Below are 15,116 nucleotides of genomic sequence, written 5' to 3'. Positions count from 1 at the left end.
ACGTCCCACAAATTGCAGGCTTAACTGAAAACAGCTTAAGAAGTGTTCCTGTCTCCAGCGCTCAGATGCCCAGCTCCCAATGGGGTCCAACCTCAAATAAATCCGTTTTACCCTGTATAAAGGTTATACAGGGTAAACTCATAAATTGTTCGCCCTCTATAACACTGATAGAGAGAGATGCACAGCTGTTCCTCCCCCCCCCTCCCCCCAGGTATTAATACATACTCTGGGTTAATTAATAAGGAAAAAGTGATTTTATTAAATACAGAAAGTAGGATTTAAGTGAATTACCAAGCAAAATAAAATAAAACACGCAAGTCTAAGCCTAATACAGTAAGAAAACAGAATACAGATAAAATCTCACCCTCAGAGACATTTCAATAAATTTCTTTCACAGACTAGACGCCTTCCTAGTCTGGGCACAACCCTTTCCCCGGTACGATCAGTAGCGTAGCTGGGGGGGAGCGGGGCAGCGGCTGCTCCCCCACCAAGCAGAAGTGCCGTCTTTTTAATTCTTTGGCGCCTTTTAAATTTTTACTCACCTGGCGGCGCTCCGGGTCTTCAGCAGCACTTTGGCATCGGGTCCTCCACTCGCCCCGGACTTCGGAGGCATTGCGATGGCGGGGAAGGGGGGTGGGGGAGAGATCCGGAGCGAGTGACGGACCCGATGCCAAAGTGCTGCTGAACACCCGGAGCGCTGCCGGGTGAGTACCAGGGGTTGATGCCTTTTTTTATCTCCACTCCCCCTTTTTCCACCTGGCTACGCCACTGGGTACAGTTCTTGTTCCAACTCAGGTGGTAGCTTGGGGGTTTCTCATGGGGGGAGGGATAGCTCAGTGGTTTGAACATTGGCCTGCTAAACCCAGGGTTGTGAGTTCAATCCTTGAGGGGGCCATTTAGGGATGTGAGGCAAAAATTGGGGATTGGTCCTGCTTTGAGCAGGGAGTTGGACTAGATGACCTCCTGAGGTCCCTTCCAACCCTGATATTCTATGATTCTATGACTGCCACTCCCTTTGTTCTGTTCCATCCCCTTATATATATCTTTTGCACAAGGCAGGAATCCTTTGTCCTCTCTGGGTTCCCACCCCTCCTTCTCAATGGAAAAGCACCTGGTTAAAGATGGCACCTCAGAGACTAACCAATTTATTAGAGCATAAGCTTTCGTGAGCTACAGCTCACTTCATCAGATGCATATCGTGGAAGTGATGCTGATGAAGTGAGCTGTAGCTCACGAAAGCTTATGCTCTAATAAATTGGTTAGTCTCTAAGGTGCCACAAGTACTCCTTTTCTTTTTGCGAATACAGACTAACACGGCTGTTACTCTGAAACCTGGTTAAAGATGGATTCCAGTTCAGGTGACATGTTCACATGTCACTGTAAGACTCCAAGCCCTCATTCCTCCCAGTCTGACACACAGGAAGGCCTGCAACCAGAGCCATCCACAGTCAACTGTCCTGGCTGATGGGAGCCATCAAGATTCCAAACCACCATTAACAGCCCACACTTTGCATAACTACAATAGGACCTCAGGGTTATATTTCGTATTTCTAGTTTCAGATACAAGAGTGATACATTTATACAAATAGGATGACCACGCTCAGTATTATAAAGATTATAAGCTTTGTAATGATACCTTACAAGAGACCTTTTGCACGAAGCATATTCCAGTTACATTATATTCACACTCATTAGCATATTTTCATAAAATCGCATAGAGTGAAACGTCACAATCACTCTTTCCTCCAGTGAAGGACACCTTCCCTACACTAGTCAGACTGGTTTTTAGAGCTCTGTGATGGGCTTCACAGACCCCACTCCAAGGTCCCAGGAGTGGTGGAACATATTGGGCCAAGAAAGCTCTGCCCCTCAGCAGCTGCCACGCATGCTCCCGGTGGAGGATCTGCTTAAAAGAGAGCTCTGGCCGTCCAGCATGGGGGAAGGTGGAGAAGAGACTGGCTGCAAGAAGACAGGCAGGCTGCAGCTGCTGAGGCAGAGAAGTCTACAGGGGAAGGACTGGGACTGTGAGTAAGGCTCAGCCAGGAACCCCCTTCCCCCGACTAAGTGAGGGGACAACTGGACTCTGAGGGTGACCTAGGAAGCATCCCCTCCCTCAGCTGATGCCCTCAACTACTAAGGCTGTAAGAAGGCGGCTGGGGCCACGTCCCATACTGAAGGGAAACAGGGAAGGTAGGAAATAGCTCAGGGGAGGCTGATCTGGAGTGGCGGCCAGACAGGACTGAGCCACTCCTAGCCTCTCTCCCTTTGGGCCCTGAGCCGGAGCCGGTGGAGAACATGGGCCCGGGTCCCCCTATCCTTCCCTCTTCCCCCAGCCCCCTGGGAGTTCCCAGAGGACTCTGTGAGGGTGATGGACTGTGGCTTGGCTGACAGGCCCCTGGACTGCTGAGAAACTGTCTGCAGGCTTGGAGAAACTGTTTGGCTGAGGCCTGACCGCTAGGGCAGCTGGCCCCTAAGTGAAGCCTGCTACAAGCTCATGTAAGTTTTAAAAATGAAGCTATTTCTGCGGACATTAGGAGGAACTAGCATCCAGAGATAACTTTGGGATTCTTCTTTGGGAGATCAGAGGACAAAGGATCGAAAACCCTACACACATTTAGAGGAGGAGACAGAAACCACTCCAGAGACATCTTCCACAACCATTAGGAAAAGAGCAATGAGCTTCTGAGGAGGGGGAAGGTGCCTATCTTCTGCCTGATTTGTGTGCATGAGAGAGAATTATTAACCATTCCACACAGCTAAAATCCCTCTGGTCACCTATACAGGCATGTTGCAAACTGTATCCTTAAAGAAAGGAAAATTAGTCACATTTGGACTTTCTGCTGAGCTCCCTCAGGGATAATGAATCATAGAATATTAGGATTGGAAGAGACCTCAGGAGATCATCTAGTCCAATCCCTGCTCAAAGCAGGATCAATCCCCAACTGAATCATCCCAGCCAAGGCTTTGTCAAGCCTGACCTTAAAAACTTCAAAGGAAGGAGATTCCACCACCTCCCTAGGTAACGCATTCCAGTGCTTCACCACCCTCCTAGTGAAAAAGTTTTTCCTAATATCCAACCTAAACCTCTCCCACCACAATTTGGGACCATTACTCCTCGTTCTGTCATCTGCTACCACTGAGAACAGTCTAGATCCATCCTCTTTGGAACCCCCTTTCAGGTAGTTGAAGGCTGCTATCAAATCCCCCCATACTCTTCTTTTCTGCAAACTAAATAACCCCAGTTCCCGCAGCCTCTCCTCATAAGTCATGTGCCCCAGCCCCCTAATAATTTTCATTGCCCTCCGCTGGACTCTCTCCAATTTGTTCACATCCCTTCTCTTTAGTGCAAACACAATCAGGTACTGTTTGGGTGTGTGGAATGGAAAACAAGTGCCTTGTGTCACTCAACACTGACCTCCTCTACACAGAGACAGTCTCATTCCTGCCTCCTCCAAAGGAGGCAAATGAGATACAGGGCACTCAGAGTGGGGGTGTGACAAAAGTGGGGAGCTTCTGACAGAGAAGTGGTGGACCCCTTCATTCAGCAAAAAACAACCACCACCCACTGAAATGAAGATATTACCTGTATACAACTGCATCTATAAAGTCTCTGGCACTGAAGTCATACAGTTTATAACCCTCTCGCTTAAAGGCTAGCACTGCATTAGGACCAAGCCAAACATTGCCATCCATCCTCGGTGTGAAATGAACTCCCAGAAAGGGAAACCGAGGATCAGGAACCTGCAGCAGAAAATGAGAACTGTAACCCCGTACAAAACAGATTCAGAGACAACAATGTAATTGTTTGATCCAATAACATTCTCAGGAATGCGAAAGTCAGCTACTTTGCAGGAGACACAGAGAAAACATTTATGATTTACTGTGGACTTAGACGTTGGTCGAAAGATAATAACAGAAGAAAAAAAAATGTTTATTACAGCCTTTCAAGATTATTCTCACACTGGCCAAGTAATTACTATCCTCACACTGGCCAAGATATCACTTTGGTGGGTGATAATAACTATCGTTTGTTGTTTTGTCTTCAGCTATCCTGGTAAAAGTCAAGTGAATATATTGTGTACCTGGGCATCTCTACTGAAAGTTGACTGCCATAATTCTAATTTAAACAATTCAATACTTAATATTTTTTAAAAAAAGACTACCCAAAACCATGAAGTTGTCTCAGCAGCACTTGGTTCACATTGTGAAATGCACAGAATATTACGTACTGGATAAATGTTTCCTTTAACCATATAGCATTTTTCTGGCTTTAACACCAAGTAGTCTCCACGGAAGGGCACAATGCGAGGCTCATGGCTGCATCCACTGATTTCGGACAGGCGGTCTGAGTAAAGTCCTGCACAGGTCACGATATGTTGACAGCGGATTTCCTCTCCCTGCCAAAAAAACAAACCCCACAACTACAAATTCAACACATTAAGAAGAAGAAGAAAAATTAACCTATAAACCACAAAAAACAAGCCAGGATCACAAAGAACAACAATCATGCCTTTGAAAGATCAGGTATTTTGCATGCTGGAAGTGGATAACATTTTTGTAGTTTATTTTTATTTAACTCTTGAAAATATTCTTTCTTCCTTCCCCACATTGAAAGAGAGGGCAGTGCATCTACATCTGGCTTCCTAAAACGGTAATACAGCAAGTAGTTTACAAAAGTTGGAACAATTCTTATAGGAAAAACATAACTAATGTATCAGTTGTTGGATTGCCTTCCTCAAGTGCAATGCATGGAACACAGCGGTTTGCCCTGTAAAATAAATGTGCGTGTGTATAATACACAAAGACCCATCATGCCTAAATCAGAGATTTAGATCCTCCAGGTAATTGAACTTTTCCCCTTGGAATTTTCCTATTTCACTCAAACATCAGGAACACTGGTGCCATTTCAGCATGCAACTCCCTGACAGGTTTTTGTTGCTGGAATCTATTATAGCGGTGGTGTATCTAACTGACCACCAAAGAGTATGCAAAATATTTTAATATCATTACCAAACTACAGTAAAATCTTAACATGATCCTGCCATCTGTGTGCCATGTCAGTTTGCCTTCATAAACAGCTGTTGTATTATCTAGCACAGCACGTCCAATGTTACCAATGTTTTAATGGGTTTTGAATTATAGGATTTGTTTGTCACAGCGTGCTAGTAACTCCCAAGAAGAAAAGCAGCAGAGTTTTCCCTATTAATCAATTCAATATTAGGCTTAGCTCTTACCTTCGAGTTTCTAACAATAACTGGATATTTCATCCCTGCAATAGAATTAGATGTAAAGAGGTTAATAGAATTCATGCTAGAAAAAGAAAACCAATAGTACAGCCAACTTTTCAGGATTGGAGTCCAACTGGGGAACCCCAGACTATGGAGCAAGCATTGTTCTGATGGGATTCATAAATAGAAACCTAACCGTTTTCTGTTTCCTTCATGTATTGTATTACCTCTTTCCACATTCTGAGGGCTTGGCTACACTTGCGAGTTACAGCACAATAAAGGAGCCCCGGGCGCACTAGCTCACTCCCCGTCCACACTGGCAAGGCCCGTAGAGCGCTCTGACCCCGTGGCTACAGCGCTGCTGGTCTCCACCTCGGCAAGTGGAACAATGTTTGCTGCGCCCCCGTTGGAGCGCCACGGCGTCAGTGTGAACGAGGTGTTGCATTACTGTGCTCTGACCAGCCTCCGGAAACGTCCCATAGTCCCCTTAAGTCAAGTGGCCGCTCTTGTCATTGTTTTGGAATAGCTGTAGGAATGCAGATATGCCCTTTGAAAGCTCCGTTTCTGACAGCCGGCTGCTTAGCTGCTCCGAGACAAAGCAACCATTAGTGTGGAATGCTGTGTGAGAGAGAGGCAGGGAGGGAGGAAAGGGGGGGGGTGGGTTCTGCTGCTGTCTGAACTTACAAGACAGCACGCTGATATGCTCTCAGCTCCCCAAAAACCCACTCTCTCTCCCCCCACATACACACAACACACTCCCTGTCACACTCCACTCCACACCCCCCCCATTTGAAAAGCACGTTGCAGTCAACTGCATGCTGGGATAGCTGCCCATAATGCACCGTGCCCAATGCCACTGCAAGTGCCCCAAATGTGGCCATGCCAGTGCGCTTGCAGCTGTCAGTGTGGACAGATTGCAGCGCTTTCCCTACTGCGCTTTACAAACGTGGGTTTACCTCAAAGCGCTCTACATCTGCAAGTGTAGTCATGTCCTGAGATCTGTATCTGAAGTAGACCCAGTTTGCTCTCCAGGACAGAAGCAAAGAGCACTGTTATAAGCATGTGCACCCAATATTCAGCTGCCGGAAACTATCCTGAGAGAATAACTTGTTTCACCTAAGAGAGAGTCCTATTTTACTGGACATTTTTTCTATGTTCACTTGAAAATTATAACTTTTCTTCCTAAAGGTGATCTGCCCTGGGAAAAAGTGGGTTGTTCAGTTTGATGACCTATCCCAGCTGACATAATTTTGTCACTGGGCTAAACAGATCTTTACTAAAAAGAGAGTTTCAAAAATATGCAAGAGAAAAGTAGCTACAGCCCTTTCAAGTACTTTTAGTTACAACAGAGGCCTTAGGGCAAAACTTGTTATGAAAATAGATTGCAATGTTATAAGGAAGAGAGAAGAGGGAGTGCTTACCGTCTTCACTTTCTGAAGGACTTTCTTTAGCCATCTCCATGTCTGTTACTTCAAAGTCAGTCAAGACTGTGCCACCCACTTCCTGGAAATCTTCCGCATAGGACAGGGCCACTTGTCTATAATTCACAATGCCAGTGTGTGGGGAGTCAAGGGCCATCACACCCTGAAATGGTATTCGATGAATTACAGGAAAAAAATACAGTTGGGTGGGTACCTAAGATGTGTGCCTCTAAATGGCTCTGAGTCATAAATCAAGTTATACAACCCTTGCTTTTAGGGTTGTATAATCCTGCACCACAGACAGTGCACTATAATGTGTATATGGCCACCCTGGGCGTTTTCCCTAAAGTGCAGTTGTTTCTAGTGCTTCCTGTCACTAAAAGCCAATTACATCACCTCTGCTGTGAGTTACTCCCTGAACTGGATGTCAGAAATACTAGTCTGTTTCCAAAACTGGTCTTTCCTAAACCAGAGAATAACTAGCCGCTACTCTGTCACGAGCCCAGGCAAGGCGGGTGAAATTCTTATGTCACTCACTGGCACACTTATCTTTGGATCGAAGGGACTCAGTTTCCTGTATGACTGATTTCTTTCAGCGCACTGGTAAGGAACACATCCATGCCTTAGCTCCCCAACTGTAAAATGGGGAGAATAGCACTTCCTACCTCACAGAGCTGTTGGGATAAATATATTAAAAATTGTGAAGTGCTCAGAAACCTCAGATAGATAAATAGAATAAGATTCAAAACCATAATGCAGTTTTAAGTTCCTTTTGATGAATTTTGTTCATATATTTAATACACAGTGCAATGCGCTCTTTATAATGAATGTACTGTGCCAGTTCTCTTCTATTCAGGATATTGGGAATCAGCTCAGGACAATGGAAGTCAATTCAGGTTACCAGGGTGCACTGAATCAGACCCACTTGATTTTAGTTATTTGCAGAGCTAAATGCTTAGCCAGATTATTAATGCACACATATATTTCTATACATTTTACACAATAGCCACAAAAGCTAAATTAAGGTAATACTAAGAGTCCCTTTCAGACAGGTTTTTGTCTGTCTTTTTTTACCACATAAATCTAGATGGCTACAGTAACTTCTAAGCAATCACCCACACAAACCACTTCAACAGCAGAAAACTTTCAGATGAAACTATACAGAGATGTTTCCCTCCCAATTTTCCTTCCAACAAAAGAAACAGTAATAAAAAGTCTTGAAACTAACAGGCTGACCACATTTCTGATCTCCTCCTACAGTAAAGAAATACATGAGAGAGCAAAGTGTTATGTAACGATTCTAGCACAAAAACTGACTACATTCAAACTGGTCTGAATCAGAACTGCGTGCTTCCAGCCGAATAAAGATTTGCACTTGCTACCCAACATTCACTGATATTGCACATGATTAAGGCCCTACTTGAATTGCAGGACGACTGTCAAATAATTGCAGCTGAGTTCTGGACAAGACATGGAAAATCACGGAAAAGTAAAAATGGATCCTTATTATTTGTGGTAATTTGGAAAAGCTGACAGCAGGAGCCCCTGCTGTCAGTCCCAGGGCAGCTGGCACTCCCGCTGTCAAAACTGTGATGGAAGCTAAATATTGCAGGATCTGTAACATCGCAAATTAAGTGGGGCTTTAAACAGGACTATTATATAGAGAAAAGATCCTATCAGCAAAAATTCACACATGGGAGCTCTGAACGGGGGAGAGGAAAGCCTAACTACTGATTGGTAACCATTCCCACTCCCCAGAGAAAGCTTTCTAATCCCCATTGGTGATTAGAATCTGTCCAACCCTGGGTACATCAATATTACAGAAGATTCTATTTTGTCTCAAGTCACTATTTGAGACTCACAATTTTAGGCTCTAGGTGTGTGACCCAGGGATTGCTTGGTGTCAACATGGACAGGGGCAGCTATGCCTTGCTGAGTGAGGATGCAGGGGGACAGGGGAAAGTGGGGGGGCAGTATGGGGACATATGCAGATATGCCTGGCTGAATGGGGAGTGGAGGAGCAGGGACACACGGGGACAGTGGCAGATGTGCCTGACTGAATGGAAGAGGCTAGATATCAGCCACGGTCTGCATGGATGAGGCTCCCTAACAATCCCTTCCCCGCCAAAAGCCTGTTCCATACTTCTCCAACCTACACCCAACAACCCTCCAAGTTCACTCCCAGGCTCCTTCCCAACAATTACTTCCCTCTTCCTCAGCTCTTCTGTTACCCCTGACTCCCGCAAGCCTTTGCACTGCTTCTGAGGGGTGCGGGAAACACGGTTCTGTATTGTAGGTTAAAAGAATTGTTACTCAAAAGTTCTGTATTAATAGGTCTAGTAAGAAATCAATTTGTCAGAAACATTTCCTGAATCTTTTTTGTTTTCTGTATTGTTACAGACATACTTGCTGACAGGTATTTTGAAATAAATTACCAAAATAATTGAAACTGGTGTGATTATATTGTTATTTTGACAAATAAAATATGCAGAATTTTAAAATATTGTGTGCAGAATTTTTAATTTTTTGGTGCAGAATTCCCCCAGGAGCTGAGGCAGGCAACATGCTTTGGACAGATTCTTTCATATGGGGGTAACTGACACCCGGTCTGGCCATATGTGTATTGTCTGCTTCACAATGGAGGCTTATTTGCACACTGAGCTACAAGGTAATTAAGATTGTGAAATCAAAAAGAGACCGCAAACTCTAGGATGGAACAAGGAACAGGAGGGTGTCTGGTTTATGAATAAAGATCAAAGCACTGTGTTGATATATCTGGGGTTGGAAAGAGACACTCAGGATTCTTCACCTAGGAAGCAAGCTGACAGTGTGTTCGCCTTCTGAATGGAAGGTCACAGGCAACCTGGCTGTAAAATGCTGTAAGGATCTTTGGGTGAACAATACTTAGACATGAGAGCACCTTGTTAAATAAGTGTAGGCTCTAGAATGCAGGTTATAATTTTATTTTACACGTAGCCATTTGTTTCTAATAATTATATTTGCTATTATTTGAACCTCTACTCTTTGTTAAAATAAACCTTTTCTTGTTTTCACTAGAGCCATATCTAAATGCTATATATTAATTGGAGTGATGATCTGAGGTAAAACTGGTAGGCTGGGGTGTATTGCCTCCTTGGGAGCAGTGAATATTATGACTGTCCAGTGGAGAAGGGCTCGAAACTCCCGGGGCATGCTCGGAGGTTCTAGTGTGCCCATCGCTAACCTGGAAAGCGGGCCTGCGGATGCCTGGAGGGGGGTGCTTGTGTTCCCCATGGCTGGTGGAGCCTTGAACTGATCCACAGCAGGCACAGCCAAGCCATCCTCCCGCTAAGGACAGGTGGGAGTGAGGTGCCTCACAACCCTGGGTACCCCCGGGAAGCATCACAAGGTGAAATGATACTTGCTTTCTGTAATGTAAAGATATTGTCTGGTGTGACAGAACAGGTCTATCACTTATAATTAGAACAGCAGCAGGTCCATATCATCGCTCAAAATATAGTTGGAAAGAAAGCAGCCTACTAGGTAAGCACCCTAACTTTTTTCATCACTCGCTAGTGGTTTTGGTTTTTTATTGCCCCCTCTCATCCTTGCTTGGCAGATGTGTTTGGAGTCACCGAAGGTAGAGCAGAAAGTCCAGGTTTCCTCACAGGGACAACATGGACCACCAGTTTGGAGCAGCTGGGAGGCACCATGTTGGCAGGACGAATAGAGCGATGATAGGATGTGTGGTAACAGATCATTCAAACTGGAACCCCGGAAATAACTTTCTCAACAGGGATCTAACCCCTTCAAATGTCACCTAAAGAAAGAAATAAAGCGGATCTCTGGACTGAAGAAGGCACCCGGGGAAAGGTTTTGATTTTTTTACCCAAGGAAGAAGGAAATATTATGAGAGGCAGGATAAGAATAGGTATCACAAGGACTGGTGTAGAAGGTGGTGGGAGAAGTCAGGTCCCCTTCTCTACTCCACTCAAATCCATCTATCTTAGGGGTTTATACTACCACCCATCACCACAGTATCTGACATCCTTCACATAAACTCAATAGCCATAGCGAAGTCTAAGAAGACTTCATGGAATTTCTGGCACTTTTCCCTTTTTGGGGCAAAAACTCTACTTAGGGAAGGGTTTTTTTGGGCAGAGTTTTGTAGGGGGGGTTTGGGTGCAAGAAGGTGTCAATGGTGGAGGTTTCAAGGAGGAAGGTTTTGCAGCATCTCCTAAAATTGGGTTAGGAGAACATTTCCTAAAAATACGGCTAGTATCATTTCTTTAAAGAGGTATACATAAGCAGGGTTGGTTTTGTGCTAAATATTTCTGTACTATAAATTAATTCCTTTTTGCTGGCAGTTTTTATACCATTGGGATTTCAGGCAGGCTTTCCTTTGAACATATAACCCATTGAGACTGCCACAGGGGCAGCATCATCTAGGATTTGTGTTTAAAAGAATGTAACAGATCACTTAGATAAACTACCGCTTTTCATTCCATTTAACAATAATAAGCAACTTACCCTGCAAAAGGGCTCCTTTGCTTGTATTTCTTTTGCACTTATCAGTTTCAGATCTCTGACGTTGTTCAGCAGCCCTCTCTCATACAGTGCTCTAAGTCTTGGAATTTCTTCTTGTTCAACAGCTACTATTAGCTTCAGAAGGGATGACAAAGTTCAAGAGAGACATCAACATGGTAATAAATACATTTGCAGTGCACGAAAATGCGAAGGAAAAGCTAGTGTTCATCAATGCACTGAACAGAAGACCTTACTAAACACATACAGTAACTCCTTGCTTAACATTGCAGTTATGTTCCTGAAAAATGCTACTTTAAGTGAAATGATGTTAAGCAAATCCAATTTCCCCATAAGAATTAATGTAAATGGGGGGGTTAGGTTCCAGGGAAATTTTTTTCACCAGAAAAAGACATTATACGTGTATGCGTATATATATGGTGACAGGGTCGGGCCAGATGGCTATAGGAGAGTAATTTTTTTGCAAAAAAAAAAAAAAAGGTGTTTTTTTATTTGCATAACACACTTACAAAACAAAACAACAGCATATGCAATGTGTAACACAGCAACCAATCACAATTGTTTTCTCATTAGCTTCAGGGGAGGGAAGTGTTCAAGCTTGCCTGGGCCCAGAGCGGGGGGCTTCCTCGACTCTCGTGGTCTTCCACCCTTCCGAGTTACCTGGTGGTCCAGAGCGAGGGGGCTTCATCGACTCTCAAGGTCTGCCACCCCATCGAGTTACCCATCAAGTTACCTGGTGCCATGCTTGAGTGTCACCAACAATTCCCTCCTCTGAAAGCACCCAACAAAAGGGGCAGGCTGTGGGGTGGACAACCCGGAGGGGGGAGGGGGCACGTGCACCCATGTGTGAAAGGACCCCTCTAAGGTGGTGGTGTCCGCAGCAGCAATGGCTGGGGCTGGGGTCCCTTACTCTCTCCCCCAATCAAAGGGTCAAAACAAAGGGAGCCGGACAGGGACACCGAGCAGAGAGCCTCGGACAGCGCCCATTGCTCCTCAAAAGCGTCAAGGGAGTCAGTGGACGCCGCCCAGAGGAACTCCGCCCGGATACGTGAATGGACCGAGGATCGGAAAACGGCCCCACAGTCACAGGAAACTCCATCGGCCAATCTCCTCTCTCTGGTTTTATAGATGGCCGTTTTAGCCAGGGCTAGGAGGAGGTTAACTAGGAGATCCCGTGACTTTGTGAGGCCACGGATGGGGAGTACATAAATAAAAAGGTGAGGGGAAAAATGCAACCAAAAACATAATAAAAGATTTGTGAGGAACCGGAACAGGGGCTGCAGCCTGGCGCACTCCAAATATATGTGCGCCAGGGTTTCCCTCACACCGCAAGAGGGACAAGTATCTGGGAAGGGGTTGAACCGTATCAAGTACATGCCCGTGCTCACAGCTCCGTGAAGGAGCCGCCAACTGATGTCCCCAACGGGCCTTGGAACCAAGGTGGAATACAGGCTGGCCCACCGGGGCTGCTCACCCTCCAAAGGTGGCAGAAGGTCTTGCCACTTTGTGTCGGGGTGGGACAATAGGGTGAGGGCGTGAAGGGTGTGGAGCACGAGCGTGTATAGATGTTTCCTTGGTGTGGTTTGGAAGCATACTGGCTGCAGTTCATGCAGCCGGCTCGCCGTAAAGGGGTGAGGGGTTTGATTGGGTCTATGGGGCAGAGGTCCAATTATAAGGTCTGGCAGGCCTGGGGTGGAGGGTGGGTGGGGCGTGCCCTCGAGCAGGACCCGATCGAGGTAAGCTCTAGCAATGGGTGGCAAAGCGGCCTTCACCTCCTGAAGTACGCGCTGGGGGGTACGAGGTCTGGAGAGCCCCATGCGCCGGGCGAGCGTCAGGGGATCCATCCAGTCTCCCCGGTCGTAGTCCAGGAGGTCTCCGACTCTCGTGACTTCTGCCAGGATCAAGCTCTGGTGCACCAAGCGGGACTCCACCACCTGCACACGGAGCTGAGGGTTGTGTAGCAGGGGCTCCGCGAGGAGATCTGCCCCCTCGGTGGCCGCCATGGACCTGGTCGTTAAAAACAGTTTCCAAGTCCGGAGGAGGTCCTGGTAGAAGACCGGCAGCCCGGAGAGGTCTCGCGGAAGACCTCCCGGACAGAGATAAAAAAGCTGCCGGGCATATCGGAGCCCTCGGATGCGGCGCAGGATGGCGTGCGCCAGTATGCTCCACGCCAAACTGCCTGCACCATAAAGGAGCTTCTGTAGGGCCTGGAGGCGGAAGACGCAGACCTGAGTGTGCAGACGCTTCAGGCCCTGCCCTTGTTCCTTCAGGAGTAGATGAAGAACCCCAACAGGGGCCCAGTGCATTCCTGACCAAAAGAACCCCAGAATCGATGTCCGGAGGTTGGTCAGGAAACCCGGGGCTGGGACCAGGGTGTTGAGCCGGTACCAGAGCTTGGACAGGACTAGTTGATTAAGCACCAGCGCTCTCCCACGAAGGGAGAGACATCAGAGTAGTCCCGTCCATTTCTGCAGCCGCTCTATCACCCCACCCTCTAAATTTTCCCAGTTCTCCGGCGGAGAGGGATGTGTGGCAGAAAGATAAACGCCGAGGTAGAGCAGCGAACCCGCGCTCCACCGGATGGTCTGAAGCGCGGGTGGGAGGGAGCTCGCCTGCCGCCAGTCCCCTACCGCCAAGCCAGAGCTCTTGACCCAGTTGACCCAGGCAGAGGAGGCTGCCAAATAGATGGGCTGGCAAGCCTCCACCTGCGCCAAGTCGCCTGGGTCCTGGACCACGAGGAGCATGTCATCAGCGTACGCTGACAGGACCAGCCGCAGCTCTGGCTCCTGCAGCACCAACCCTGTCATCCTCCTGCGGAGGAGACAGAGGAAAGGCTCAATCGCCAGAGCGTACAGCTGGCCCGAGAGGGAGCACCCCTGCCGCACTCCTCGCCCGAAGCTGACCGGTTCGGTCAGGGTCCAGTTGAGCCTAACCAAACACTCCACGGAGGCATACAGCACCGGAGAAAACCCACAAACTGGGGTCTGAAGCCAAACGCCCGCAGAGTGCTCAGGAGGTACCCGTGTTCCACCCTATCGAATGCCTTCTCCTGATCTAGGGACAGGAGGGCGAACGACAGACCGTCTCTACGCCCGAGTTCCAAAAGGTCCCGAACCAGAAATAGGTTATCAAAGATACTGCGGTCCGGGACGGTGTAGGTCTGGTCTGGGTGGATCACGTCCACCAGCACAGACCCTAGCCACAACGAGATTGCTTTCGCTACGATTTTGTAGTCCGTGCTGAGGAGCGAGACGGGACGCCAATTTCGTAAATCGCGGAGGTCCCCCTTCTTTGGCAATAAGGCAAGCACGGCTGGCCTGCACGAAAGAGGGAGGACCCTGCTCTGCAGAGAGACTTGGCCCGGACGGTGACTAGGTCTGGGCCGAGGACGTCCCAAAACACACGTTAGAACTCCACGGTCAGCCCATCCATGCCTGGAGACTTATTAGTGGGCATATGACGGAGAGCTTCAGAGAACTCAGCCAGAGTGAGAGGCAACTCTAGCCGATCTTGGTCGCTCGCTTGCGCTGACCGTAGGGAGCTCCTCCCAGAGCACTCTGCAAGTGCCAGGGTCGGTTGGATCCAGGGAGAAAAGACTTGCATAGAAGGCTCGGGCCCTCCCGCACATCTCCACTGGTTCTGTGAGGGGAGTGCCGTCTTCTGCCAGGAGGCAGGTGACGTGTTTCTTGGCCCCCCTCGTTTTCTCCAGGGCATAAAAGAAGTGGGAGCAGCAATCCATCTCCCGAAGGAGGCAGATGCGGGATCAAACAAAGGCGCCCCGGGCCCGATGGTCCTCGAGGGCCCAGAGCTCCTCCCGCTTCTCCCGGCACGCTCCGCAGAGGAGCGGGTCCTCGGGGCTGGTGGCCAGACGCCTCTCCAGCTCTAAGACCTCCCGTTCCAACTGCTCTATCGCCGCATTTCTCCATTGGCTGGTGCCCCGGGT

General features: G+C 47.6%; 1 protein-coding gene across 1 annotated transcript in view; it reads right to left on the bottom strand.

Annotated features, from left to right (window-relative positions):
- L2HGDH (L-2-hydroxyglutarate dehydrogenase) overlaps positions 1–15,116 on the bottom strand; it is a 46,433-nt gene that overhangs the window by 8,329 nt on the left and 22,988 nt on the right. Inside the window, exons 4-8 of the mRNA XM_073350201.2 lie at positions 11,159–11,290; positions 6,650–6,812; positions 5,235–5,269; positions 4,230–4,397; positions 3,584–3,741 (exon numbers count right to left, since the gene is read on the bottom strand). Coding sequence (XP_073206302.1) covers positions 3,584–3,741; positions 4,230–4,397; positions 5,235–5,269; positions 6,650–6,812; positions 11,159–11,290 — 656 coding nt within the window. The remainder of the gene's footprint in view (positions 1–3,583; positions 3,742–4,229; positions 4,398–5,234; positions 5,270–6,649; positions 6,813–11,158; positions 11,291–15,116) is intronic.

Source organism: Lepidochelys kempii, chromosome 6 (assembly GCF_965140285.1).
Source record: "Lepidochelys kempii isolate rLepKem1 chromosome 6, rLepKem1.hap1, whole genome shotgun sequence".
Lineage (NCBI taxonomy): Eukaryota > Metazoa > Chordata > Testudines > Cheloniidae > Lepidochelys > Lepidochelys kempii.
This window is presented reverse-complemented; position numbering and strand designations above follow the sequence as displayed.